Here is a 27,417-nt window from a genome sequence, read left to right on the forward strand (position 1 = left end):
TATATATATATATATATATATATATATATATATATATATATATATATATATATATATATATATATATAGTTTGTTTATATATATATTTATATATATAAAAAAAAGGTGTTCATAAATTAATTAACAATGTTCAGTAGATAAAATACCACTTGCTTGCATTTCCATCCTGAAATCATCACTTTGTGCTTTCCGCAAACAAAAAAAAAAACATTGAAAAAGAAGCAGCAGATTTTTGCCAGAGGTTAATCCATATTAAAAAAATGTCTCTTTAAATCTAAAAGGTTTTCTTTATCTGTGACGGCCGGGTATCCCATTGCCGTTTGCAGCCGGCTCTTCCAGCTCGTCGTCCTCAAAGCCATGAAAAGTGGAAGTGTCGCTCTCTGAGGTGGTGCCGAAGAGCTCCTCAGCTCCAGTAAAAGTCCCGTCTTCCTTCTCTTCTCCACAGTCAGCTGGAACACCGGACAGGAGAGCAACAGAGTCAAAAAACAAAATCATATGGCAATCATCACGGCATAATAAATCATGCAAAGATATATGTGAACATACTTGTGCACTGGCAGGCTGAGCAGGGAGACGCAGATTTACCCGTTTTCTTGTTTGAGCCCTGGCATTTATTACAGTAACTGTTGGGAATGCTGGTCCCACCTGGACCCTTTGGACCTAAACAGGAATTTTCAGGAAGAAATCAAAGTTTTAATGACAGTTGATTTAACCCAGATTATGTTAGGTACCTATACAACTTATACAAACAGAATATAACTTAAGTGAAAATCAGGTGACATTTGTCCTGAAGAAGTCAGTTTGCAGAAAAAATTGTTTTTCAATTTTAATTGCATTAAATAAAATTACATTTAATTTAATTACATTTGTCTACGCCTAAAAAAAGAAAATCTAATTAGGATAAAAACAAACAAAACAACCCCCCCCCCCCAAAAAAAAAACTTTAAAATATAACCAGAACAGGGTTGACAAGAAGCAAAATAATCGGGGTGAATATAACTTAAAGTGTTAAAAAAGAGAAAACTAAACAGAAGCCACAGGTGTCACATTTACTTACGTTTGTGTCTGTCAGTCTGTGGTGCAGTGGGGGGTTGGGAAGCAACCGTGCTCCTTTCCCCGGCTCTGTCCTCCTCTGCCAGGTGGGAATGGGTGTAGTGGTAACTTAGTCCTGTGCGGTTCCTGTAGCGCTTTGCACAGACTGCAAGAAACACAGGGGAGATGATCAGTCTCACTACTGTGGCTGCATTTCATTATCCAAATATAATTCTGGGAACACAGCATTTCTAAGCGTAGAGTTGGGCAGGTGTTTTTTTCCCCCCTACATCATCTGGCCATTTGTTTTTAGGATTATGGCTGGTTCTCATAGAGACCTTCACAAAGCTTCTGAGTTAAAATTCCACAGAGCATCTGCTTAGATGGTAATAATGTCAAAGAAACATAGCTACAAAATATTTGTATGTACCCTTTTGTCTTTATAGGCAACAACAAAGTGCAGACTGATAGCATCATTGAGCACAGAAAAAAAATGGAAGAAATTCTATCTAATGGAGCTAACTATTCTACTTCTGGCACCAGCACTTTAAGATCTGATTACAACAGTGAGTCAAATAAAACACCAAGCCAGACATCATAATAACCGTGGCTCAGATTCAAAGCACCAAGGGCACTTTTCAGCTTGAGAAAAATAACATAATGTAAGGGCTAAATCAATAATGGCAGCTCTTGCAACAATACAACTCAACAACCGATTAAAATAAATATCTAAAGAACTACAGTCAGAACAACAAATCAACGTACCTGAGGTTGAAGATTTGGAGTTCTGCCTTTGTTTGTATCTGTCTGAAACAGAAAAGACAAAAACACAAGAAGAAAGAGAAAAGATGAGGGTGTGTTTTTCCACACAGAGTCAGCAAATGGAGTAAAATCCAATACCCCTTACTTGGATTTTCCACATGCAACTTGCATGTACAAGAATAGCTCAGACTGCAGTGGCAGTAGTTCATAAAGTTTTATCCTGTTAAGTCCATAATTTGTTTTGCAAAGACACACTTTTTGTAGTTTTGCCTCTGTGCACCATCACCAAGTGGATTTTAAATTAAACAATCAAGATGTAGTTGAAGTGCAAACATTCAGGTTTAAAATAAGCAGGTTTTACAACAATTGTGCATCAACTGTTTAGGAATTACAGCCATTTCTATACATGGTCTCATTTTCAGAGGCTCAAAGGTAATTGGATAATTGGCTGACAAGCAGTTCTCTTGTTATTTCATGACTAATAAGAAAGCAGATATAATCAGGGGTGCACATAAGTGGTCCGCAGGTTCGCATTCGCTGTCAAAATAAGACGCGCACCAGATAAGAAGTTGCAACGCGCGTTTGCGTACATATAAAAGGCACTGTTTTTGTCCGCTAGAGTGGGATTTTCACGGCATATTCTGCACCACATCTCTGTGCGTTCATCATTTGTTTGAAGCCAGCTCACCTCCTGCAACCACTTTTCCGAGAATACGTGCTTCTTTTGCGGTTCGGACTCCTTCTGACATTTCTTTGGAGGTGGAGGAACACCAAAGTAACTGCTTAAAGGAGCTTCTTCGACATCTTTAAGAGTTCTAAACAAAAGTCTGTCCTCCTCCAGAAAATCTTATGTACGCAAACGTGCGTTGCAACTTCTTATCTGGTGCGCGTCTTTTATTTTGACAGCAAATGCGCACCTGCGGACCACTTATGTGCACCCCTGGATATAATATTGGAAGCTCATTCAAAGTGTTAAATTTCTATTCTTTTTTTTTCCACTGTGATTTTAAATGAGATGTTAATGCAAGTGAGTGAGGCAGTCATGAGGCTGAAATACCCAAATAAACCTTTCAGAGAGATGGGAAAAAATTTCCAAGTGGCCAAATCAACAATCTGGTGCATGATTCAAAAGAATGAATGCACTGCACTGGCAGCTCAGCAACACCAAAACCTCTGAAAGAACACAGAAGACCAGTAAAGCGCATAATGACAGAATTATTTCCATAGTTCAGAAAACCAGCTTCACATCTAGTCAGGAGGTTGACTAGACACATCGTTATCAAGATCTACGACCATGAAACGCTTTCATGAATCGAAATATAGCGCAGGCTGCACACCACTGGTTACACTCAAGATTACAAAGGTCAGATTAGACTTTGTGAGAGAACATCAAAAAGAGTTTGCACAGTTCTGAAACAAAAAATCTCTACAGATGAAATCAAGGTCAACTTGCACCAGAATGACTGAAACAGAAAGCTATGGAGAACAAGACAAACAACTCATGATCTGAAGCGATCCACATCATCTATCAGTATGGATGGAACTCGAGAACCGGTTCCTAGCAGTCGAATTCCTTGGAATTGTTAGTCTGCCTGCCTATAGATCCCACTTATTAGTTCTTGCACTTGCGCTACAATCTACTAATGTCAGTTGTCGGAGGAGGAAAATAGTTGAGCAGTTTACAGCGTGGATACGGACATTACTTTTATTTTTATTGCATTAAAGGACAAGAGTGTAATGGTAAAGAGCAAAATGCATCCAGGACAGTAACAACTGTATTAAACTGTTAACACACCTTCGGTCTTAGCAAGCAGCTGTACAGACATCATGCTAACGCTAAGCTATCCAAAAACCCAGAGTGGTACTAAAGCTGAGTGAATGACGATCCCAGCCCAGGACTGCAGTCAAGTCATTCGTAATTTGGGAGCTGCGGTGAAGCCAGCCGCTGCTAAACTTCCTCAGGTAACGAAAGGATGAACAGTCAGGCTGCAGCCTCCGTTTCTACCTGTTCATGGACGTAAAATCACTGTGGCGATTGCTTTGAAGTCTCTTTGTGCTTTGCTTTGTTCTGTTCATACATAAATACTAAGAAAGATCATATGTGTGTCCTCATTAGGATAGGGATTTGTTTTGGTGTGTTGGGCTGTAGCCTCAGGTTTATATTGTTTAATGATAATGAACAGACAGTGTGTTTCAGGTCATTTTACAGAGCAATGTGAAAGTAATGTTATGAGTAGTATAGTGAATTATTTTCTCCTTGGACTAATTAAGCAATGTACTGCATTACTTTTAACAAAAGTGTTCAGTGTAATATGTGTAATAAATTATTCACAACAAAGACAGGAAATACATCCAACACGCACAAACAGTTGATCACACGACGTGCAATTAATTTGCATGAATGTAATGTCTTTGATATGATGCTTAGTGATGGCGGTAACTCTCAAAGCAGAGCTAGGGAGAGCCCAATGAGAATCAATAAGAGAATTGACAAGGAATCAAATCAATAAGTAATATCGATAATGGAATCGAAATTCCTAAATCCTTATCAATTCCCATCCCTTTCTGTATAGTAGGGCATGTAGGGGTGCTGGTAGTATTGGGTCACTGGTGTTAATTGATGATGTGACTGCTGATACACAGACAGCAGGACGAATTGTAAAGTCCACTGTGGTGGTGTACAACAGCAAACCTACAAAATTGTTAAAGTTTAACAAGTCTAACTATATTATTGGTAACTGACTTTGAGGGTTGCTGTTGACCATGACAGAATTTTGAAGAGGAAATCTTGATCTGTAGGTGCTCTTAACAGCCTCACAACCAAGAAAAGCCTTTTTCTTATCCTTTCTCACACACAGCAAGACAATCTCTGCATCAGACGTGTTCTCGCTACTGAAAATACCTAGCTCGGTTTAGGCCAGAGGTCAGAGCTTGGATAGAGGGTGTAGGAGGCACAGAATTCATCAAACAATTACCTGCTCCTTTTTTCACATGAGCTCAAACTGGATAGCTGCAAGGGTAAAGTCTGTTTAATGGCTGACTTGGACCCAAACACATTCTGACATACAGCGAGTAATGTCTAGAAAAGTTCAGAGCTACAGTGCAAAGTGTGAAAGCGGCTTAAACATTATTCTTCCAATTAGGTCTAAAATATAAACAGACTCTGTAAAAAGCCTGTCCAATTTATTTTATCAGTGAGGAGTGTAAACAGTAGTACTCTAGGAAACTGTTAGTCTCGACTGTACAAGGTTACAACGTTAGATAACAAAATGAGAAGAAGAAGAAAAAAAAGAATTCAGCAGATTATCTACAAATCATTTGTATGAAGGTTAAATGATTTAAGAATTTGTCTCGACTTACTATCACAGACATATGGCTTATCATCATCTAGATCTGTCCTCCTGCGACCTGAACCCCGACCCTGAAGAAAGGCAAAAAAAAAATCAATTCAATGAGACTGTCTGCTATGGAATCTGTGTTTTTAACATACAGACGTAACACATAAAAGATCAGCCTGAGTTAACTGTGATTTGACTTTTTTGACTTTTCTAAACTGCATCTCCAGTATGTGTCCATCATCGTTTCTTCACTTACTCTTCCTTTTCCCCGATGTCTCCGCTTGGGAGTGTCCACCTCGTAGTCATCATCGTCATTGAAAGCATCTTCTGCTGCATCTGCCTCCAGAACCCTCTGGGGTAGATAGAGACAGAGTAATGGATGATCAGTACTGATTAGAGCTTAGCTAGCTAGAGGAAAGGGGGGAAAAAATAAATAAAAACACTGTGATGAGGCAACAGAAGTTAAGAGGAACTACAGATTTTGATCACATCAGTTGCAAAGCCTGTGAGGATTTGGGTCAACAATGCCCTCAGCCCTAACCTTGACATCTTAATACATCTCCATTTTCATTTCGATCCCAACAACAAAGCTATACAGCTTTTAAAATCTTAGTTTAGAACAAACATTTCAAGCATTAACAAAACATTTTAAGCACATTTCTCCCCCCAAAGATTTAATGTCTATACGTGCAGTTTTTGACTACTGAAAGTTATGGCTCTCCTCATTTATTTGGAAAGGGTTTTGGTCTTGTTCACGCAAAATAGTATTACCAGAGCGGCTGCAGAGTGGCAAGATTTCCTTCTGAAAGACTTGGCCATTATGCTCCAAGCACCCTCTTTCCATAAATATGCATGTTTCCACAAGTGTATTTGGTGGAATGTGTGATGCTAGGAGATAAGCCTGCTTTTGACTTGCAACAAGAAACAATAAAGATACTGACATTTCTTTCACAGGCAGAGCTACTGCATTGAAAACTCAAGTTCTATATCTTCCCTTTTCCTAAAATGCCTCTCAGTGAGACAACAGTCATCTAATAAGCACCGCGGGTCAGCTGGAAAAACTTGGCAGGTTGCCTTGGCAACCAGTTGGGGCACAAAACATCACTGTGAGTGCCAAGGCCTTCGATCGTTTAACTGATACCACACAAGATTAACATTTTAAAATGTTTACCGGATGCTATGAACCGCACTGATCCACACGCAGTTTGACTGGACCCACCTGGATCTCCAGCAGGCTCTCCTCGTCGTTCTTGGAGGCGTTCCTCTTGTCTAGGCCCTCTCCACGAAGCAGAGCTTCCAGTGTAGTGCTCTGAGTCGGCAAAGTGTCCTTTGACATGAGACCGCCGTCTGCATGAAGACAAATAACAGGGAACATGTGATGAGTCATCACAACACCGGCTTAGTGTTTGTCAACTGTGCGCTTTAAGTGAAAACGTCAGAGTGCTAATGCACAGCATGTGCAGTGTATCACCATCGAGCACTATAATTTCGATAGGAACCAGCAGTGTCACAAACAGTGACCTGCATGAGCAGCTTTTATCAGCATAATTCCATTATCTTTCTTCTCTTCCACTCTTACTAGAACTCATAAAAGCATGTGGCAATTTGGTGTAGCATTTGTTTTTTCTAATGCTTATCATCTCTTTGGCCTGCAGCAGAATGTGTCATCACAGCCATTTTTCCACAACAATATACTGCTGGAAAACAACAAAAAACAAAACATACATGTTCTCGCTCTGAGGAAGACTGCACAGTCACTGAGCTCTCGGTACTGTTGCCCTATGCGGACATTAGGCTGACTTTGTCCACAGGAATGTACTTATGTGGCTTATCGCTTTAACTTGAACACATGCAGATATCTCCTCCTACACTGACGATCTAAACAAACAGTGTAGGAGGCGAGCAGGTTGAGCAGACAAAGCAGAACAAACAAAAGCTTTGACAGCTAGTCGGATCCACACATCTTATTTGCACAATCTCCTCTACAGAGAGCTTCATGATCATCCAGTTGCTTTGTGGGTCTTTGAAGAGGACATACTTCAAAGCCCCAGCTTTTGCAGAATATTGAGCACGTAGGACCTGAAACAGCAGAGGACTGCATAGGTGAGAGGCAGGCACAAAGAGATAGAGCTTTCTCCCTCTCGTACCTATGCTTCTTAAAAATTGGCCCTTCCACCATGTGGCAGTAGCCCCTCACCATTGTGTCTGCACACGTTGACTTTCAACTCTCCGCGACGAGACAACCCCCCCCCACCCCCATCCTTTCCCTCCCTCCCTCTCTCAACCCATGGGAGCTGGGGGGGGCTAAAAATAGAGCCGGCAGCAGCCTGCAGCAGGGAGCTGATTCTGCATGCAGCCCCAGTCCCTCTAGCACACCATCAGACAGTGAGACAGACTCTGGCTGCTGCCCTGAGCTGGCCACCTCTGGCCAGCTGTACAATGTGCTCCATATAAGAGACGCCAGGTTAAATCGGGGTACGTTTCCCCTCTGCTGGGCACTCACAGACCGCGCATACCAATCCACTTTTTATTGGAGAAGGGAAGGGACAGCAGGGTGGTGGTGTGGTCTCGGCAAGCACAAGCTCAGTGGAAAACAATAGGCTACAATGGGATGTGTTTAGGAAACAAAGGCTTTGTTCACATGCTGTCACTACATCTTGGTTTCTCTTTCCAGTCTCTCTCGCTCTCTCTCGCTTCCTCAACATCCCAACAATTTTTCCTTCTAACATGCAAAACACATAAACACAGCACCACAATCTTGGAGATTTCTGTCAAAACATTATGCCATTTTCTTTTTGCAGAAACTACTTGAAAGAGAAAGATGTAACCTTGCATTTCTGTGTTTATTCCTTAGGATAGTGTAACCTCCCAGTGGGTATGAAAGCTTTGGGCACAGAATGGACCTGTTACTCAGTGTTGAGAAAGACTGGCCACCAAACACAGACACACTGCGTGGCAGGCTACAGGGAGAGAAAGATGAAAGAGTTGCCAGAGAGAAAGAGACAAACCCAATCAGCAAGGGAGGTGGCAAGTAGAAAATAAGATGGAGTGAGAATATAGAGAGGGTAAATGTGTTGAGTGAGCTGTTTCAAGTGGCAGTCAGAGAAGACCAAACTTCATTCCATAACATTTATTAAATACTGTCTGCAGTGGCCAAACTCTGTCTCGCTGCTCCCAGCAGCGGTAAATCTAATTACATGTTCTACTTCTCACAAAACAAGTTTACCAGCCGTGGTGAACACAGCCACATTTCATCCCCTGAAAAATGACTGGCAGCCTGCTCTGCTCATTGCGCTGAGACTGACTGATATGCTTTTAGTGAGATTATTCCAGATCATCATCAGTAATCACATGAGCTGAAGGAGGTGGGTGGAGATTGAGGGGGAGCCGGCTGAGTGGGAGGAGAAGCTGAGTGGAGCAGAGAGCGGTGGGCAGGTGACATGCCGAGAAGAGGCTGCAGGGTCTTACCGAGCTGGAGGCCGTAAATGCCCAGGCGGGGATCTGTGGAGTTGTGCAGCCGTCTTTTCTTTCGCCAGCAGCGGGCGGGGTACGTGTACATCTGTCCGGCTGCAACACCTGTAGAATGAACGCCATGAATGAAAATTCAAGTCTCATGGCAATTTGTTTGTTTCGACATAAAGTCCTTCAAACTTTTTGTTTTTCTCCATGCCTGCACCAATTTTTCTCTCCGAGACTGACAGGACAGTCTCCAAACCACCAAACCAAAACAAACTAAACCAAATCATGATCATTTACTAATCCTAGCCAAGTAGTTCTGTTCCCTAAACTTCACTAAAAAGCACTTAATAATGTATTTTATCAAATCAAATCAAATCACTTTTATTGTCACATCACATGTGCAGGTACACTGGTACAGTACATGTGAGTGAAATTTTATGTCTTTTAGCTGGAGGTTACTTGCCACTCCCAACCACTAATATCCCTTTTCCATTAGTACATACTCTGATTGGCTCGACGTGACTTGGTTTGGCTCGACTCCTTTTCCACCGAATATGCGTAGGGCTCATTACAGTAACGTGACCGAACGTCCCATGACATCATTTGTTTAGGACACAAATGCCACAACAAAGGAGGAAGTCGAGGCGATGGCATAACTGCTGCTCGGTCTGTGGCTTTTTGTCAAACTTTTTTTGTGCAGCCATTTCTCTCGCTGCTGGGTTTCAAGATTGCTGTTTTGATTTTCATGAAGGAGACGCTCTCATGAATCATTGAGTGATGTCGCTGACTATCTAATCGGTGGAATTCAGTCTGTTGATGTCACCTTTTTGGATCATCTCGGATCCCTTGGAACCCCGCCCAAGTAGGTACTTGAAAAGTACCTGGTACCAGGTAATAATGGAAACACTAAAAACCGCATCGAACTGACCCAAGTCTTCTTTCTTTTTGCATGCACAGTGTGGGTGTTTTCACTCACCGGGGCTGCGATGGTGACGTTCCATCCAGATGTAGCAGTTGTTCTGGGCCACCCCGGTTTGAGAGTCCAGGAATGGCAGGCGGACGCTGCGTTCAGCGCACAGGCGGGCATTGTAGCTGCGGCACTGCTCAATGGCCTCTTTATAGAACTGGTCGCCCAACCTGTCGAAAATAAGCAAAGATCAATGACAAGGGTAGATATGGTTGGTTAACTTTAACTAATTGCAAATGACATCACCCGCCGGTTAATGAACTCCTGTTTTTAACCTACGAGCATTAAAACACAACTTCACTACATGGGACTCCCAAGGGGTGGATGTGACGAACATTACATGCTCATACAATACCAACCGATCAATCAAAAGGTATGCTTGCCTTAAAGCACATTCTGCTTTATCATTCATTTTGACTCTAGGGGGACAATAGTTTAAAAAAAGAACACCGCGTTGTAGATATGCACCGACTGATCAGTCAGGGACAAGGATCGGCCCATTCCTAGCATGCTGACCCCTGACCTATGTCCAATTGCAAGCTGGACTGTTTCGTGCACAACAACACGAGCAAAAAGCAATTCACGTGCAAACTCACAGCCGTGTGCTAAGATGTCATTAGAGTAAACTCACTTCACTGTGAGTGAGGACACAAAATTCACACCTGGTGAAATCTGTTGCATTTGCTTTTGTTTGGTAAGATAGAACATGGTAGGTAAAGGTGCATCTCATTTTCAGAACTTTTTTGTCAGGAGTTTAAATGAGAGGAGATCCAGGAAGTTGCTGCAGTTTGGGGAAAACTGTAATGTGTACTAATGTCTTTTAATCTAAAAAAGTTACGGGTTGAAGAAAGGTTAATAGAAAGAAAATTGGGATCAACAAAAATTGGTACTGACAGGACACACTATCAATGTTACTTTTTTTTAGAAATTTAAATCAGCCAAGAAAATCATATTGTATTCAAAAAAAATGTAAAACTAGGGATTGAGACCATAGCCCCGGCAGTAAACTGTTTCCTGAACATGAATATGGTAGTGCAAATGTGTCCTTTTGCATATGAATTTCCACACAGAAAAAAAACTCAACTGCACATCGCTGGATGTGGGTGACCTGTGTGTTGGTCGAATGCTGAATGAATGACAAGTGGACCCAGACAGGGAAGGGAGTGACGGTGGAGTTCACCGGGGAAAGGCAGAAGTCCAAAAAACCCCATCACAGAGCTAAAAATACAATATGAAAAGTACATACTGTGGCTGCAGTGGACACTTCATTGCTTTTAACAGTCTAGGTTTCACTTCAGTTCTTTGTATGTTAACGTCTCCACAGCTGGCTGATGGACCAACAACAGTACATCAAGAGTAGCCCACAGACCGGTTGCACCACATACTTTGCACACTGCCTCTATGGACAACAGAACACTCTCTGCAGGTAGACGGGCACTCTGCGACTGCCCACGGACTGCCTTTGTGCTACCACTGCTGAAGTATAATTTCAACATCAAAGTATTTCTTCCAGAATACTTTTTTGCAATCGGTGGAGTTGCTCTCTGCTGGCCACAACCCACAAGACCCACAAGCTACATCCATCTTTTATATACAGTCTATGTATAGTAGTGGAAGAACAAGGAAGCAAAAAAGGAGCACAGAAAAGTCAAGAAAACAGTCTGTATTAAAAATACTCAAAGGTTAAAAAAGCTTAACAACTCTTACAGAACAGATCAGTTTATTAGCAATTCATATTACAGCTAGCACCAGTGGGACTGAATTTAATAATGATATATCCAGTAAACATGCAATATTTGCCTTTCCACTATAGTGGAGTAGAAACAGACTGTAGAAAATGGGGATGCTCTTTTAAAGTGCAACTACTAATCAGACTTGAGTAAATCTACTCTTGTAGTTCTCACCACTGTTGACACAGCTGGGACACTGATGTGGAAGCTTCTTTGAAGAACCGGTCAAGAAGTGCTGTGCTGCTAACAATAAGGGCGACTATACTTACGCAGCGTCTGTTATCCGAGATATTCATCATGTACAAATGCTTCGATAAAGGCCTGTTGCTTTGCTGGCTGCAGATCACTTAGCTGAAGCAGCTATAAGCTGATGGAAAGCCAGATCAAAACAAAACAAGGGAAGAAACACGTTGCTTCTTTAAAAAGAGACCGCAAAGATAAAGTGCATCTTTCATACTATCTGTTTCCTGTATATTCAAGTCCCCAAGAACCCAGCAATGCTGTTAGCATCAAACCCTGTTCAATTTAGGGATCAAGCTGACAGCTGAGCTTCTCACTCCTGTTTCCACCTTGCCAACAGGGGGAATTTGTGGAAAGAGAAAAAAAACAATGCATCCCATTTACAACAATTCGACCACTCTGCTGCTCCCACTCCTGAGGTTAAACATATTATTACCTCTGTGGGCTCTTTGTTTGATCTGATTCAAGACAGGCTGTGAGCTACACTGACGCTGACTGTGTTAGATTATCACGCAAACACTGAATCTAGGGTCTGATATAAAGTCACTCCTCCGACCAGCAAGCAGCTAAGACTCTCGCACTTTAGTTCCACTTTTCTTAGTGCTGCTGAGATTTTGGCAGTCCCTGAGGGTTTCAATGTTAATATTCAGAGTGAAATGGGGGAGGAAATTTCACATTCAAGCCCTCAATCGCTGCCACACGCCTGGTATGGTAATTAGCCTACTTAATTAATCTCAGCAGAGTGCCTAGCACAAGGGCAGGTTCTAATTTGACTATATCAAAGACGAAGGTAACTGCTTCAACTCTGAAATCATGACACGGTACTTTGGATGCGTTTTCCACAGTTTGCTATTATATCACAGGGCCAAGAGGGCCCAATAATAGCTACTGGTTCTTCTGGTATAAACATCCCCACATCCGAATAATGAAGTTCCTCCACGTGTTCTCAATTACAGCATTAGAAGGACGGCCATTTTGAAGTGAAACTAATGAGCTGCGGGTTGTGAGTCGAGGCTGGAATTTTAAAGCAGAGGTAGAGGTGCTGGAAGGCTGATTTGTCAGTGCTGCTCGGATCCCACACTCCTTCTTTCCCTCCGTCTTTGCCCCCACCCTTGAGACAACGTCCAGCTATGCATTTGAGACAAAACCAGAGTGTGTGTGAAGTTTCCTGGAAGGACAGGCTTCGTGTCAGTGTGATTGAGAAGAGTAAACAGTCGCAGGTACAGAGCTAGCGCAGGGAGGGGTGGAAAAGTGTGAGGGAGATGAAAAGGGAGAGGAAGGAAAAGCTAACAAGCAGATCATGACTAATAAACACAGGACTTTATTCTAATGAATAATTGCATTACTACTGCTCCCTGCCTAATAAAGACGTAGCTGATTGATTTGCGTGGCATACAAATCCAAAAACAACACAAATTTCTCACATGTAGCAGGGCTTTCTCTGGCTTTAAGGTGCAGGAATTTTTACAAGCGTATTCACACAGGGATAGACTCAAAACAGATTTGCCACAAAGCATGAACACACAGGATCAGCGGTTTGACATGCTTGCTAGTAGCTTCATCGAGGATTTAAGAGAAATGTTTAGCTCATGAAAAAAAATAATAGCACGCGGCTTGGTAATAAAATGCATAAATTAGATTTGTCAAATGTGTACCATGTGCGGCGCGTCTCGTTTCCAACAGTAAATCCCTGTCAACCTAACCTGTGTGCTTCAGTGGCATTCCTTGATATCAACACACAGCTGTGATGGGGCATAGTGTGACATATCAGTTTACTAAAAGCAGATCGGCTGCGAGTGCTCCCCGAAGTTGGCTATGGGCGCACGCTAGTGCCAAGAAACCCCTGCGATTATTCGAGTTGAATGAAGGCGGGAGAGGATGCCGGTTGGTCTCAAGTGAAAACTGGAGTGCAAGGGGGTTTGAGGAGGGAGGATGGTGGAGCATCTGAACATGTAAGTGGGTGAAAGACTTCTGGTGGTTGCTAGCTGTGTGTGCAACAGCACGAGCTGCATCAGAGCCCTGCCGCCCCCAGCAGCAGGTGTTCCGGCTTAGGTGAGAGATCTTTCTGACACCTGTAATGAGTGACAAGACCCACATGTCCAGCAACTCAGGAGGGGGGTGGGGGGAGGGCACACACGCATACACACACCACCTCCAACTCAGTATTCACAACCTTCTGCCTTGTTCTGAGAGACTAGTCTGTTGACTTGGCTGAAAGATAACTTCAACTTTATATTTTTGGACATTACTTTCATAATCGAGTTAAGATCAGAGAATGAAGCAACAGTTTGAAGAAGAACTGATCAAGTAACACACATGCGCAGTAAGATGATTGGATAAAGCTTTCAAGTATGCAGCTGAATAATACAATTATGTTCTGACCAACTACAGACAACTAAAATGTATCTCTGGAGCCTTAGAGAGGTGTGCAAACCACTGGTTTAGACAATCTGGCTACATTTTTAGCTTGTTTTTTCTTTTTTCTATTACAAGATACAGAAGAAAAATACACAAAAATGAGCTCAAATTTGCACTAAACCAGATTTAGCTATTAGAATTAGCCATAAACACTTGAGACTTGTGTGCATGCTACAGCCTCAGAGGTATGTACAACACATCCCCGATGTCTTCCAGCTGAGCAGAGAAGGTGAGTGTGCGCATGAGGGTGAAGAACAAAAGCAAATCTTGTGGCCAGTGGGGCCTCCGCTATCAGCATGTTCCTGTCAACGGTTCACCGTGTCACATGGCTGCGTCCGTAATGTAAGCGTGTGTCAACACACGTTTTGCATATCTAACGACAAACTGAGAGAGCAGGAGAGCTACGAGTGAGCTGCAGTCATGACAAAAAGCTAGTGCTTTACAATAGCTCGGCTTGTAAGGAGAATATGTAAGAGCAACAATAAAAACAAAACAAAACAACAACAAAAATCTGATATGAAACAACTTCTGTCTCGTGTGCTCTATTTAGAAGGTATCTCAAACTTGCAGGTGCACTGCTGCTCCACAGGAAGCAAGAGCTACCACATAACAAGGGTAGGGGGAGGGCCTACAGAGTGACTGCATCCTGATAGCAACCTCTGATTACACCAATCAGAACAACACAGTCTGGCTGAGGGCAGGGGTAAAAAAAACCAGACCATACACCTCCACACTGCAGTACCAATAAACAGCAAGCCTGACTCACTCAAAGTCTACTCAACAGCAAATGACAAGAAAGCTGACAGCATGAATCCGGCGGGTGGAACGTCAGGAGAGCCGCGGATGGAAGATGTGTCCAGGCGGCAGATAAACTCCAGCTGTGGCTCAAATTTTAATGAGCAGCTTTATGCGCTCCCCTTATTAATTAAATATTCCAGCCTCCATTTTAATCAGCAGATTCTGGAGATTACTGTCGTCCAACAGAGCTCAGAGAAGGGGACAGACCTCACCCAGGCGTGCGCGGGCCTGCATGCTCCTGCTCCATCAGCCTCATCCTCACAAAGTCAAACTAGCAGTTCCATTTCCCTGAAGTGAATCATCTTAATACAAAAAAAAGGTCAAACTGGTCCACGGGAGCGACATCCAATTAGTGTCAAGTGTGACTAATTATAATCTGACAAACGTGTGAAATGAAGTCAGAAACCCGAGACAGAGGCTAATTATAGCAGATTGAAACACTTCATTAAGCACAGCTTATAGCAAGGAGACATTCCACATCAGAATGCTAAAACGTCAGTGAGATGAAGCAGTGGCTTGACAGCAGACAGATACCGAGGCTTGCTGGGACACAAGAGAAATGGCCCAACACCGGTAGTCATGAAATGCACCTCTGCGTGCTCTCGTGAAAAGGCGTGAGGTACGAGAACAGCAGCAGTTTAGATGGGGAGGGAATTATTTATTGAACATTTGCACTGAACATCGAGTGTGTTCGCTGAGCTGCTCAGGTGCCAGCAGGAGGAGGCTGTGATTGCACCGGGCAATTCCCCGGTGAGTAAAACTGTTGAGCAGTTTGAGCGAAAATTGAGAGCATGCTCAGTCGACTGAGGAGTACATAACGATTCAACACCCCCCCCCCCCCCCCCCCCCCCACATTTCTTTTTTTGTGGGCAGGGAGGTTATCTTACTAGGAGGCCACTTTACTGGATCATCACAAATACATATACATATACATATATACTCTGGATGCTTAAAATTAACTTCTCCCTAGATGGTGCAAAAAACACCATCCTTTCCAGCATCCTTTCCTAGGTGTAATAATGCCTCAATAACAATGGCAGCATGGGTTGCATGGATGTGCAAGGTGCTGTGAGGTCCACTCCTTGTGCTCACAGTCCACTGAGGTGGCAGGGTACCTCTGTGAAGGAGCAGATGGTTCTCCTGCTTGTGCCCAACACTTCCTCTCTGTCGGAGCATCTCTCTGACAGATGGGCCCAGGATCCTGGACCAAGCTAATCTCCAGCACTCCTCCACTTAAAGGCACAGTGGAGACAGCCTGCACTATACCTCCACAGTCCCGTGATTATAACACATCAATACAGGCGGACTGTCTGGTGACAGCCGCGCAACTTAACATGCATGTTAAGATTTAGCAGACCACAATGTGCAGCACAAAAATGACAAGGAGCGAGAGGCCAAGTGTGTCTAACTTGCAGTGATACGTCTACCAGTAGGAACTGGTAAAACAATACAGAAGAACAAAGGAGAAAATGGGAGGGAAAGGTGGAGTATTTCTTTGAAGTTGAGGGACAAAAAACGGCCGTGCATGCACTATTTGAGCGCAGGGTGACAGCCTATTTTCAGCGGCGGAGTCAACTGCTGTCACTTTTGTCGATTTCTCCAGCAAGCATGCAAATACAAAATGCCTCCTCCCTTGCTTTACCGGGTCCTGACCACGTCTGCGCTCGGAGGAGCCAAAGTTGACATGTCGACAATTCACACCAACTATAAACGACTTTCGGAATGTCATATGATATTCCGCCGCTATGCCCCACCGAGCGAAGGAAGAAATTCGGCTTTTTAATTATTCGTAACGGCGCAAAGGCACGTTGTGAACAGTTTTTTTTTCAAATAAATTTACAGCCCAGAAAAAGACGACACTCTCCCGTGTTGTATGCAAAGCCGTGTAGAGGAAAAGCCCCGCTAGTACAGCGAAAATGTCAAGCAGCCGAACGCACGTTGTTTAAAACCAAATGTTGAAATCTAGCGGAATTAAAAAAATAAAAAAGAAACTATACGAGGTTACTTTGCCATGCAAGAAGTACACAAAATGAATTTGGACAGCTTAATAGCTCATATGCACACGGCTGGAAATGGCATGCGCTAGCGCTCAGTTTAAATGTACGACTTGGCAACAAAGTAGATATTCACAATTTCCTCAATGTCTAAATTACTTACGCTTTTAGTGGATTCTGAATGACAGCCGCCATTTTGCTACAATGTAACGCAATATCGGCGTCTTGCAGTTCTGAGGGAAACCTACGGAAATTGACCAATCGGAGCTCAGGGTGAATTCGTGGACCAATACATCTGCAGCATGAGCGGATAGGGCGTGGCTTAATGGGGTAAACTGTCAAAATTATTTTAAAGGGTTTTCCCTTGTATTTATATTGTACACAACTGAATTACAGCACTTTTAAAGAGACCCTTACTGTAGCTTTGGATAGATATCACATGCAACTTCCTCTATTGGCTCACTGATACCATGCAGTGTATTGGCACAGAATATCAACATGGAAGCTTGGGTTTAATTATTTATTAAAATAATTATAAATCATTTATTATTATCAATAAGCACCAAGCAAATATTATTTGATTTTTTTTCTCGTTTATCTGAAACTGCAGTGCTGGAGGGAATGAAAGCGAGGCTCATAACACAAGGACGTTGCACACGATCTATTCCTCCCACATACAGTACAGTAAGTGGTTTGACACAGGGAGATTTAAAACACACCACACACACACACACACTTAAGACATGGAGGCAGTTGCAGATTATGTTTTAACAGACGGGAGCTGATACAACTTTAATCTTATGCAAATCTTCCACCATTTCTTCAAGTTAATTTCCAACAGTTTAAATTCTATCAGTCATTTCTGCTTGGTTTGGAGTCTGTAGGTCAGGAGCGTTGACAGTAGCACCTTACCCTATTAAAAATAAAGGGATCAAATGTACATCTCAAACACTATAACGGGTATTTGAACAGTCTGCAAAGATATGCATGGCAATGAACTCCAGTACTAGTAATCTGACATAATGCATTTCCTATTCTATCCTGTGCAACATTGGCATCTCAAAGGAAGGTGTGTGTGTGTGATAAAACACTCAGACAGATAGATCTATTTTGAGACAAGGCAGACACAACATCTTCTCATCATACATCAGAACCAAAAAGTTCCACGTTAGGCAAAGGGAGAATTAACTTTATCTACAAAGCATACAATCGACAAACCCCTTTTTTTTCCTTGTTGCTTTTTTTTGACAATAAAATATGAGCATACGTCTAAAAGGCATCGCCATGTGCTTTATATGATAATGGTCTCAATACTCAATAAAACAAAACTAGTTAATGATGAGAGACATAATTAAAGCTCTCAGTCGCTACATATGGGTCGACGTCTCGCCTTCGACACATTCGAGCATTAGTATTTCTGCGTAACGCTGAAACACAAAAACAAACAAGACAGAAAAAGGGTGGTTCACAAAGTGTCACTACAAAGTCTATAAATATACATACAGTGAATGATGTCAACCAAAAAAAAGCTAAAGCAAACAGCTTTCAATAACGGATGTAAAGTAACAGAAAAAACAAGTCATTATAAGCAGAACAAAAATACCATTGTGCTTTGTCAAGAGGCTTTATCATGACAGACTGCATCTACAGAGACCTGGAGGCATGAGTGGAATAAGTAAAACCAGTTTGAAGACCATTTGTGTATCTTTGAGTTCTGAAAGACAACATCCATATGCAACGCAGGCAGGAACTGCAAATATTAAATATTTATATAATAATTCAAACAAAAGTTGTCAATAAAAACATTTTGAACATGAAGTACATGTTGTAACATAAGAACACTGAAATGCCGCTAAGTAAAAGAGATAGTGAGGTTTATTCAGAGACCGTCCTCTGAACAAATTAAAGGCCATGATCTCTCACACTGTCATACATGCCAGAGTGCTAATATATATATTTTTTTCAATTGTCGATACTTAAATAACTTTCAACATTTCCTCTAACATAGTTCTACGTCTTCATACGACCACATATTACATGATAAAATACCAGCACAGACACAGTGACCTGAATGATTTTTGGCACGCCAGATATCCAAAATCAAGACCTCCTGTGGTAGATTTCAACTGAGTTTGGAGCGACCGCTTCGTCACCTGGATATCTGGCTTTTTGGCCATGGTAAGCAACAGCCTATAACAGCTGAACAAGGCGTAGTGCAAAAACTAAAATGTTGCAGTACATGCATGCAAAGGAACCTGCAGTAGGCTGCATATGTTTAAAATATCTCTTTGCCATTACGTGTATGACATCAGAGAAAATGCTCAATAACAGGAATTGCTGGAAACTAATCACACAAACCCATCCAGCATTCTCAACTAGCTATTATTATTATTTAAATGATATTTTTCGTTATATTTTCTGACAGTAGAAAAATAGCTCGACAGCCTCATTACATGTAAAATTAGGGATTCGTGTCAATAAGAATCAAAACATTGACACCGCGGATGATCAGAGTAGAAACGCAGGTTTCACACTCGAGTCGAGTAGCTCACACGTTCTGGCTGTTCTACAAAGGCCACGGGAACGCTAAAATCCCAAATCTGCTAAATGTCCTACATATATGCCTAAAAATTTCCCTTCCACTGATACGAGACAGAATCGGTAGAGCAAGAGAGGTATACTTTAGCAGAGACAGGCTGCTGAGTTAGTGAGTGATTCAATACGGTGTTCTGAGGAAGGAAAGCCGCCCCTGTTAAAGTTCTCCGGGTTTCTGGTTGCAGCTGGTGCACACGCGCACAGGGTGGTCCCAGCCACGCGATGGAACGGCTCGGCGCTCAGGGGAGCAGTCGTCGCACACTCCTTGGCCACAGGCGCGGCAGTGGTGCTTGGACAGCTTGGCAGTGAACTCGCGCTGGCAGTTGTGGCACGACAGGATGTCCTGGTCAGGAACCCAGTAGGCAGGACGAGCTGCGTCTTTCACTAGGCCTAAAAGGAGGATGGAAAATAAATGCACCACACTCACAGGTCTGGAAACTTTATATGACACCACATCCTGTTTGCTTAAGTTTATACTGCAATATAACCTAATAGAATCTCTGTCACGCAATAATTGTCTGTAAAACGATATCTGCATATGAATATGTAGAATATGTAGGCAAGGGACAAAAACTGTGGGACCAAATTCTTGAAAATTTTCACTTGTAGTCTTCTTATAGTAATACTGACCAATCTCATAAAGCAGGTCTAGGCTAGATGCAGTCTGCATTCTTGAAAACATTCATCCAATCGTCAATCGTTATCCATTATTTTTTTTAACTTAACTTAAATTTCTCTGCATTCTCCAACACTGAACAGCTGGTCAGAGCTGACTGAGCAGTCCTGGCCTGGATATCTGCTGGCAACACTGGAAGTTCCCCATAAACTATGTCAGCAGACCCAGCTGATGAATGCTCTCTAATTTGATCTAATTACACCCGTGATTAATTCATACAAAAACTTTAGTCAAAACTGACAACATAATGTTTTATATGGGGTTAGTCCCAGTCGCCTTCTTTTAATGGGAACAATGTTTTCCCTCAATTTCTGTTGGGTGATGAGCAAGTGGTCAGTAAACACTCACATTAATCTCCTTTAAATTATTCCTTTCAGTCCTGTAAATTTAAAACGGCTTAAATGGCGCATCTTTTGAGCTTTACCCATGTTTAGCTTTCCCCAGTACTACCTGAAGTGCACCCCTGTTTCAAGTAGTGACGGGAACACAGAAACAAGAGCTGGGTTTAAAAGTAAGTTGGCTAATTTTGTTGTGATTGGAGAGGACGTCACTCTGGAGTATTTTTGGGGTAGTCACAGATATGGAGATATCTTCAGCGAGATATCATGTGGTCCAAAGCATAATTATCTATGCCCTTTACCAGTAAATTTAGACCTGCAGGTATATATAGTATCTTCACATCTATAAATATTTAACTTATGTTTGGATTAAACAAATACTTTCATGGTTTTGAATGCTATAAAGAAATCTGAATATGTTTGTGGACTAACTGAAAAAGTACAAAGTTGACACTCTCTTCTTATAAAGACGAACTTGTTCTTTCTTTTTGGATAATCCTGACAGAATCCTGTCACACTGGCTTAACAAACACACTTAACAAAAGCTTTTTCTCATATCCACTGGCCAAAGTGCATCCTGGAGGTTAGTTCAAAGGGTACAGAAATGATTGATCCCGAGTAGTTAAACGATCACTGAGGAATTCTCGCAGATGTTTGCTGTGTAGGCAACCTAACATCAATATTAAACAAGTACAAAGCAAAGGAGACTCACAAGCCTGGCAAAGTCTCATAAACAAAAAGAACAATATAACTGGTCATCGATCACATCACTGCACTAAAGACATCTGGTAGATACAAGAACTGAAACACTGTCAGTGTTAAACATTAGATGGGAGAGCACTTCTGCATGGAGGTGTTGCCACAGATATGTCCTGAACAGAGTGTCCAAGGCGTTTTTAGGTTCGGTGGCCAGTGTGTGTGGGAGGGTTTCAGTTTTTTAGCTTATAAATATTTTTTGCTGGCAAGAGGAACTAGTTACAGGAAAATGCAATCTCCATATGAATGTAATCATTTTACTGCCGTTAACTTAAAACGCTTCAGATGGCTCAACTGTTTCCTTGATTTGCGGCATAGAGACCTGCTTTTCATAGCAGTACATGTTATGTTAAAACTAGGCCATTAGGGCATCTCATATTTCTGGCGAGACTCCAGTATGACATAAATAAAGGGAAAAGACTTAATTTCTTTTTAACTGAAAATAAGCAGAATGGGCCTCAGCCACAAGAGGGCATCACTCTGGTGTACTACCATTTACTGGGTCATTTGTTTAGGTTACATAACCCTTCCCCTTTAGGTTTTGTTTTGGAAAAACACTCACCTAGTGGGATGTCAATAGCAGTGACCACAACTCCAAATGTGTTGGTGACAGCTTCTCCAACCTTCCTAGCAAGTGTTCCACCTTCTTCCTCTTCTTGCTCTGCTTCAAGTAGTTCTGGATAAATTTTAAAAAAGACCCTTGCTAAAGCAATGCTCATAGATGTTAAATGACAGCATAGCAGAGGTTTGAGAAAAACAGAGGAGATCTGACATTATTTAGAGTGTGTGTACCTGCATATGAAGATCTCTGCTCAAAGCAGACATCACACACTCTGACAGGGGCAAGACCCCAGCCTCTCTCGGGGACGGGTGCAGCTTTGGAAGAGCAGCCATCACAGAAGCCCTCCCCGCAGGCACGGCAGTGATGCTTGGTGTCGTTATCCTGGAAGACTGTGTGACACTTGTGGCACACCTTGCATGAGAGAAAAATAATCACAGTCCGTGTTGTATTGAGCAAGAGCTAAAAGAGTGAGGATGCAACACGAATCCAAGTTTCATCATGAGATGTGCAAATGTAGATTGTGTAATAGGCACACCGCAGACAGTAAACATCCTTGTGAACATGAAAGTGTTGACTTGGCCGTTGGTAGCTGCTGGCAAAGGATGGGGCTGTGTGTGTCACTCACCAAGATGAGGGAGTTGGGTTTCCAGTAGGCTGGGGCGATCTGATCTGTCAGCCAAGAGGTGACGGCCTTGGCGGGTTTGACACTGAGCTCTGACACAGACTGGGCCACTAGGTTGACTCCATCCAGAAGCCGCTGTGCAGCATTGCTGTTGTCCTTTAAAAAGCCATCTGACTGCAAGAAACATAAAGGTCATCAGGTTATCTGTAGCCATAAGTAGGGTCTATGTAAATCAGTGAAATATAGTCTGTATCCGATAAATAAATGAAATACTTGGCGTCACTTACTCCCGGCCAAACATGTTGGATCTCGGTGCGGACAACTGTATCAACAGGATCCTGGTTTCCATACCAGTACTGTCGGCTTCGATAGATCACTCCACAGTTGGGACATTCAATAACATACCTGAACATGCAATTAAAAAAGTGAAACTCATTTTTTGTGACAATAATCTGGTATGTAATCTGATGTGGAGCATGCATGTTGGAGTGACAAGAAAAATGTAATTTTAGGTCAGAGCTTTAAAATGATGTTAACCAAAGCCTAGGTACAGATGCCCTCGCAGGTCATTTCCTTACTACTTACCCAGACCAGGCATATTTTGCGAGGCCCATCCATGGAGAATCCGAGGAGGCTGAGGTCTTTGGGACAACTATCACTTCTTTTCCTCCTTCATAGCAAGCCTGATTTGATGCACAACATAAATGATTTCAATTTAAGGCTCTTTGGCAATGACACAGAAGTAATTACAGTGTTATGGTCAAAACAGAGAAAGCTAAAAGTCAAAGCTGAGTCACCACACTTACTTTACAGGTGTAAATGCGATTATCATACTGAGCAGAATAACGACAGCGATGCTTCGCCTCGTGGCGCACTCCCTCTCCTAAGTGGTTCATGCTGTTCTTGCAGCCAGAGCTGAGGTAATCGTATTAACACAGAATGTAAAACAACAGAAAAAGACTGAAGCAAAAATGATTTAAAAAAAAGACTGGCGAGAAATACTTACCCACAACTGAGGCACAGGCTAGAGCAGGTGAAGTATTCATCAGGAAAGAAGCAACTGTGTGCTACCAGCTCACCTGCAATTTCCCCACTGAAGCGCTCGCTCAGTGCCTGTAGGGAAATTAAAGATCAGCAGATATTAATACATAAACTGCTGTCAGACCAATTCAAAAATGCATTACCATGTGATGCAGAAACAAGCAGACTTCTAAATGCAGCCCTACCTGCAGGGCTTTGAAGATGACCACAGGCGTGCGTGGAGAACGGGTGGCGTTGTTATCCAGGAGCTGCTCCAGTTTATTCTGTAGGCCGCGAAAGTCAGTAGGAGGACTGAGAGTCTGCGTACCCCAGTAGTGGACAGAACTAAAGGCCTCTGGAAAGCGTGAAAGCTTCCTGAAGCGCTCCAACAGCAGCCGATCTACTGACTCGGATGACTTCTCTACAACAGGACAAAAATTGAATGGTTATTAACATTAGCTAAAATATACTGCAGATAAACCTTTAGCATTTATCGACAGTTCTTAAAATAGTGTGCTTGAAAGAATGCATGTGACATGTGTGGGGAAATAGACAATATTTTCCTCTATAAGAAATACAAATGTGACTTTCATTCCAAAAAACAGCGTGGGTAATAAACCAAAGAGCAAAAACATGAAGTTTGTTGTCCCACACTTTGAGGGTTCTTTCGGATTTTAACCCACAACTTGAAAGTAATGCAATTTAAATGATTTATCTCCTTATAAATACCACTTAATGTCCACAGTTTTTTCATTTTTGTGCGAAAAACAACTTGCAGAAACTTGCAGCGTCATTTTGCCAGGTGATACACCAGAGTGATCAAAGGGTCTTCTTATTTCTGTCAGCTTTGTTTCCATTAAATTCACACACAAGAAGATGATTTATGTTGATTCATGTACCTGTGCTTTTTTGAATGTTTGTGTTCCTGGTGTTGTAGGTTTATTTTCCTTATAGGTGCACCAGTTGGTGATACATTGTGTATTTCTATTTGTACTCTATCCTTTTATTACGTCTTCCCCAATCCCTACCACCACCATTTTTTTCCTGCCTGTCTTGCCTTAGACATTGTCATACTGTATACCACATATAATGTAATACCTGAAATAAACACGAACAGAAATGAAGAAATAAACCCTGAACAAGAGGAACCTGTGGAGATTTTAGAGCTGATCTTGGAAAAGCAAAATGTGTTTGGCACAACAGTGAATTCAAATCATAATTTTGAATGCAAAAGCTGCCAGACAGAGAGGACTTTTTTTTTTTAAAGAAAGAGAATGAAAGATATCAGACTATAGTAAAAACAGGCAGTCTTCCTCAGTAAAAGGGCTTATCCAACTTGAGCAAATTGCAAGTCTCTGCAAGCTGATTATTATACCAGAGCGAGAGGAACACAAACCAGTAGATACTGAGGACTGGAAAACACATCGCACTCTTAGAGTTTAGACAAATTCAAATTATGAGTCCCAATAATGTACAATACCTGGTGTTAAAACTAGATGTAAATGTGTAAAAACTGGTGTGACTACAGCTATAAATGTACATTTCTTTATCATTTCCAGATTTAACTAAAGTTGGTAAGCTGATTTCGACCTCCAGATAAAAGGGAAAGAAGGCTTATATTTGCTAAACCCCAAATTATATGCAATGCTTAACCCTCAGTTGACTTTAAAGGGGCCACTTGTAGTCCTTTGATGCAGAAATCCATAACTACTGTATATTCAGAGTGCCAGAGTGAAGATGTTAAATAAAGCTATTTTTAAAGGTTTAAGTTATTACATTGCACCCTTTAACAGGAGGAGGTGTTTTACCTGAACCCAGCAACTTAGTGTGGACTGTTTCATGGAAGATGACTACAGCGGGGCCCAGGGTCGACAGTGGAACATCCAGGCCACAGCGTGCTGTTGTTGCCTTCAGTTCCTTGGTGAAATGCTTCAAATATGCGTCCGAAGCATCTCCGAGGAACTTGAAGAGGTCATCGTGGAGACGGTCAGCATGGGTGCGGTAGATGATGAGGTCAGAGATGGCGAGCACCTTGAGTAAGAGACGTGTTCTCTGGCCTTGTTTGGAACTGTTCCCAAGCAGCCCCTCTGTATCAATGACCACTAATTTATGGATGGGATCAAATGCCGCCCACACTCCCACTGTGCACGACTCTTGTGCGGGAGACGTCTTGAACACCTCTCTTCCCATGAAGAATGTGTGGTTCAAGGTGTGAGATTTGCCCTCTCCCGTGTTACCAAAGATGGACACCACCTTGAGCAGCTGGTCGGGCGAGCAGCTGAGGCTCTTCATGAAGGAAGCTTCATCTTTTATCTTAGGACAAACAACAAGTGTAAAAACTTTAAAGCATACACAAAGAAAATGGAATACGGTCTTATTTAATGCCCACTTGCACAGCTTACCTGCATTTCCTCATTCTCATCAACCAGAAGAAAGCTTGATACCTTCTCCAGAAGTTTAGCCTTCTGAGATTTGGTCTCATTGGCTATACAGACAGCAGGTTGGGCAGATGTTTGGACAGAGTTGCCTTCTGCAGGTTTGGGTGGTGGAGGATAATGTGTAAGCTGGTGTTTCTTCTTGTTGCCTCCACTGTGGGTACGTTTCTGACAGTCCTGACACAGGTTAACTTTGCAGTTCTGGCAACGGACCACAGACCGATGGCGCATGCCACTATCCCCACTACCTCCTTTACAGTTGTCACAGTATGGGACATGTCCAGGACCTAGCTGGACCCGCTCGTGGTTCTTTAGCCGGTCATGACTATGGAGGTCGAGCTCACAGCGAACACACTGCAGACTTTTGCAATCAACACACTCAAATGCCGCCTCCTCAGAGCCACCACAGGAATAACTCTCCTGACATATCAGACTAGTATTGACTCCCTTTTCTGAAGATGAGCCATACCCATTCATCGTTTCTTAAGGAGTGAGCTTGAATACAGAATGGCGCTTATTGGAACAGCTTTGACAACAGCACCAGCTACTTCCAATAGCAGTTAATGAAAAATGCACAGTGCAGTAATACTGAAAACTGAAATGCTCAAATACAATGAAATAAACTTAAGACAGCTGCATGATAACAGGGCTGCTATCACACTGATTTAATACAAAGTTTAAACACTGATGTAAGTGATCAAAATAGTTTTAGCGGTATGAAATTCAGACACCTAAACGGGTTGATCTAATGCCATTTAGTGCACCTAACAAAGGCAGTGAAGTAAAAACCGTCGTCTTCTTCAGTAACGTTTAATATCCTTTGATCCTGTTAGCTTGTTCATGCATTAAAGTTAGCATTTAGCAGCAATATTACCTAAAATATATATCTAAGGCAAGAAAGAAACAGTTAGGTAACACATAAGTGTGTACAGGTAACCAGTACCTAACGAGACAAAGAACCCTCCTTGGGAAAAAAAAATACCAAAACAAAAATGAGCAAATGTTAATGCTAACAACAGGCTAACTAGCAAGCTGACCCTCTGTGGGTCTATACCTTGCAAATTCAGTAAATTACTTGGCAACCAAATGTGAACAGTTAGCCTAGAGCTAGCTACTTTAGCCGGACAATTTCAACTTTTTCCCCCACCTCAAACAAAAGCTGCAATTAGCGAGCCAGCAAACCACCACAGCTCACAGCCGTCCAAGCAAGCAGCTAGCCTCCAGTCTGTCAACTAAACAGCAACAACATATCAACAAACAACAGCTAGTCGATGTCAAAAGCTCGAATATCTGCGGGCTCTTTCACTAAACACCGGGAGGGAAATCGGCGCGAGTCGGTTTTAAAAGTCTTTAGAAGAGTTACTGTATTTAAATTCTTCCAAGCAGTGTCATTGTTTTGTTCTTCAGCCCCCTCCCTGACAGATTGCTCTAGCTACGTTATTTTGTTGCCAGGTCAGATCAGCTGATCAGATTATTTTCAGTCACAGGGTCAGAGCAGGGTGAAGCCACGTTGCATCATGGGAAACGTAGTTCTTGCTAATAGTTTGCTCTGTTTACATTCTGTGCAACTCCTAAAAGCTCACATATTAAAACGTTTCTTTTTGAATTTTTGTGTAATATAATATAATATAATATAATATAATATAATATAATATAATATAATATAATATAATAT

General features: G+C 42.1%; 2 protein-coding genes across 2 annotated transcripts; both read right to left on the reverse strand.

Moving 5' to 3' along the window:
* Positions 1-110: 110 nt before the first annotated feature.
* On the reverse strand, positions 111-16,970 carry LOC134645550 (zinc finger protein DPF3-like). The gene is made up of 10 exons (XM_063499028.1): positions 16,902-16,970; positions 9,568-9,728; positions 8,601-8,708; positions 6,352-6,479; positions 5,389-5,484; positions 5,155-5,215; positions 1,798-1,839; positions 1,058-1,198; positions 547-660; positions 111-449 (listed from the first exon to the last, which is right to left on the reverse strand). The coding sequence occupies exons 1-10, from the start codon at positions 16,931-16,933 to the stop codon at positions 289-291; spliced, it is 1,044 nt and encodes a 347-aa protein (XP_063355098.1). The 5' UTR covers positions 16,934-16,970; the 3' UTR covers positions 111-288.
* A 289-nt stretch (positions 16,971-17,259) lies between these two features.
* LOC134645585 (zinc finger FYVE domain-containing protein 1-like) lies at positions 17,260-27,173 on the reverse strand. Its single transcript, XM_063499080.1, has 11 exons — positions 25,710-27,173; positions 25,116-25,620; positions 23,514-23,728; positions 23,294-23,400; positions 23,094-23,202; positions 22,873-22,970; positions 22,575-22,692; positions 22,291-22,461; positions 21,896-22,076; positions 21,666-21,779; positions 17,260-19,723 (listed from the first exon to the last, which is right to left on the reverse strand). Exons 1-11 carry the CDS (start codon positions 26,217-26,219, stop codon positions 19,491-19,493), a joined length of 2,361 nt encoding a protein of 786 aa, XP_063355150.1. The 5' UTR covers positions 26,220-27,173; the 3' UTR covers positions 17,260-19,490.
* Positions 27,174-27,417: the final 244 nt, after the last annotated feature.

This window comes from Pelmatolapia mariae, linkage group LG16_19 (assembly GCF_036321145.2).
Source record: "Pelmatolapia mariae isolate MD_Pm_ZW linkage group LG16_19, Pm_UMD_F_2, whole genome shotgun sequence".
In the NCBI taxonomy this organism is placed as follows: domain Eukaryota; kingdom Metazoa; phylum Chordata; class Actinopteri; order Cichliformes; family Cichlidae; genus Pelmatolapia; species Pelmatolapia mariae.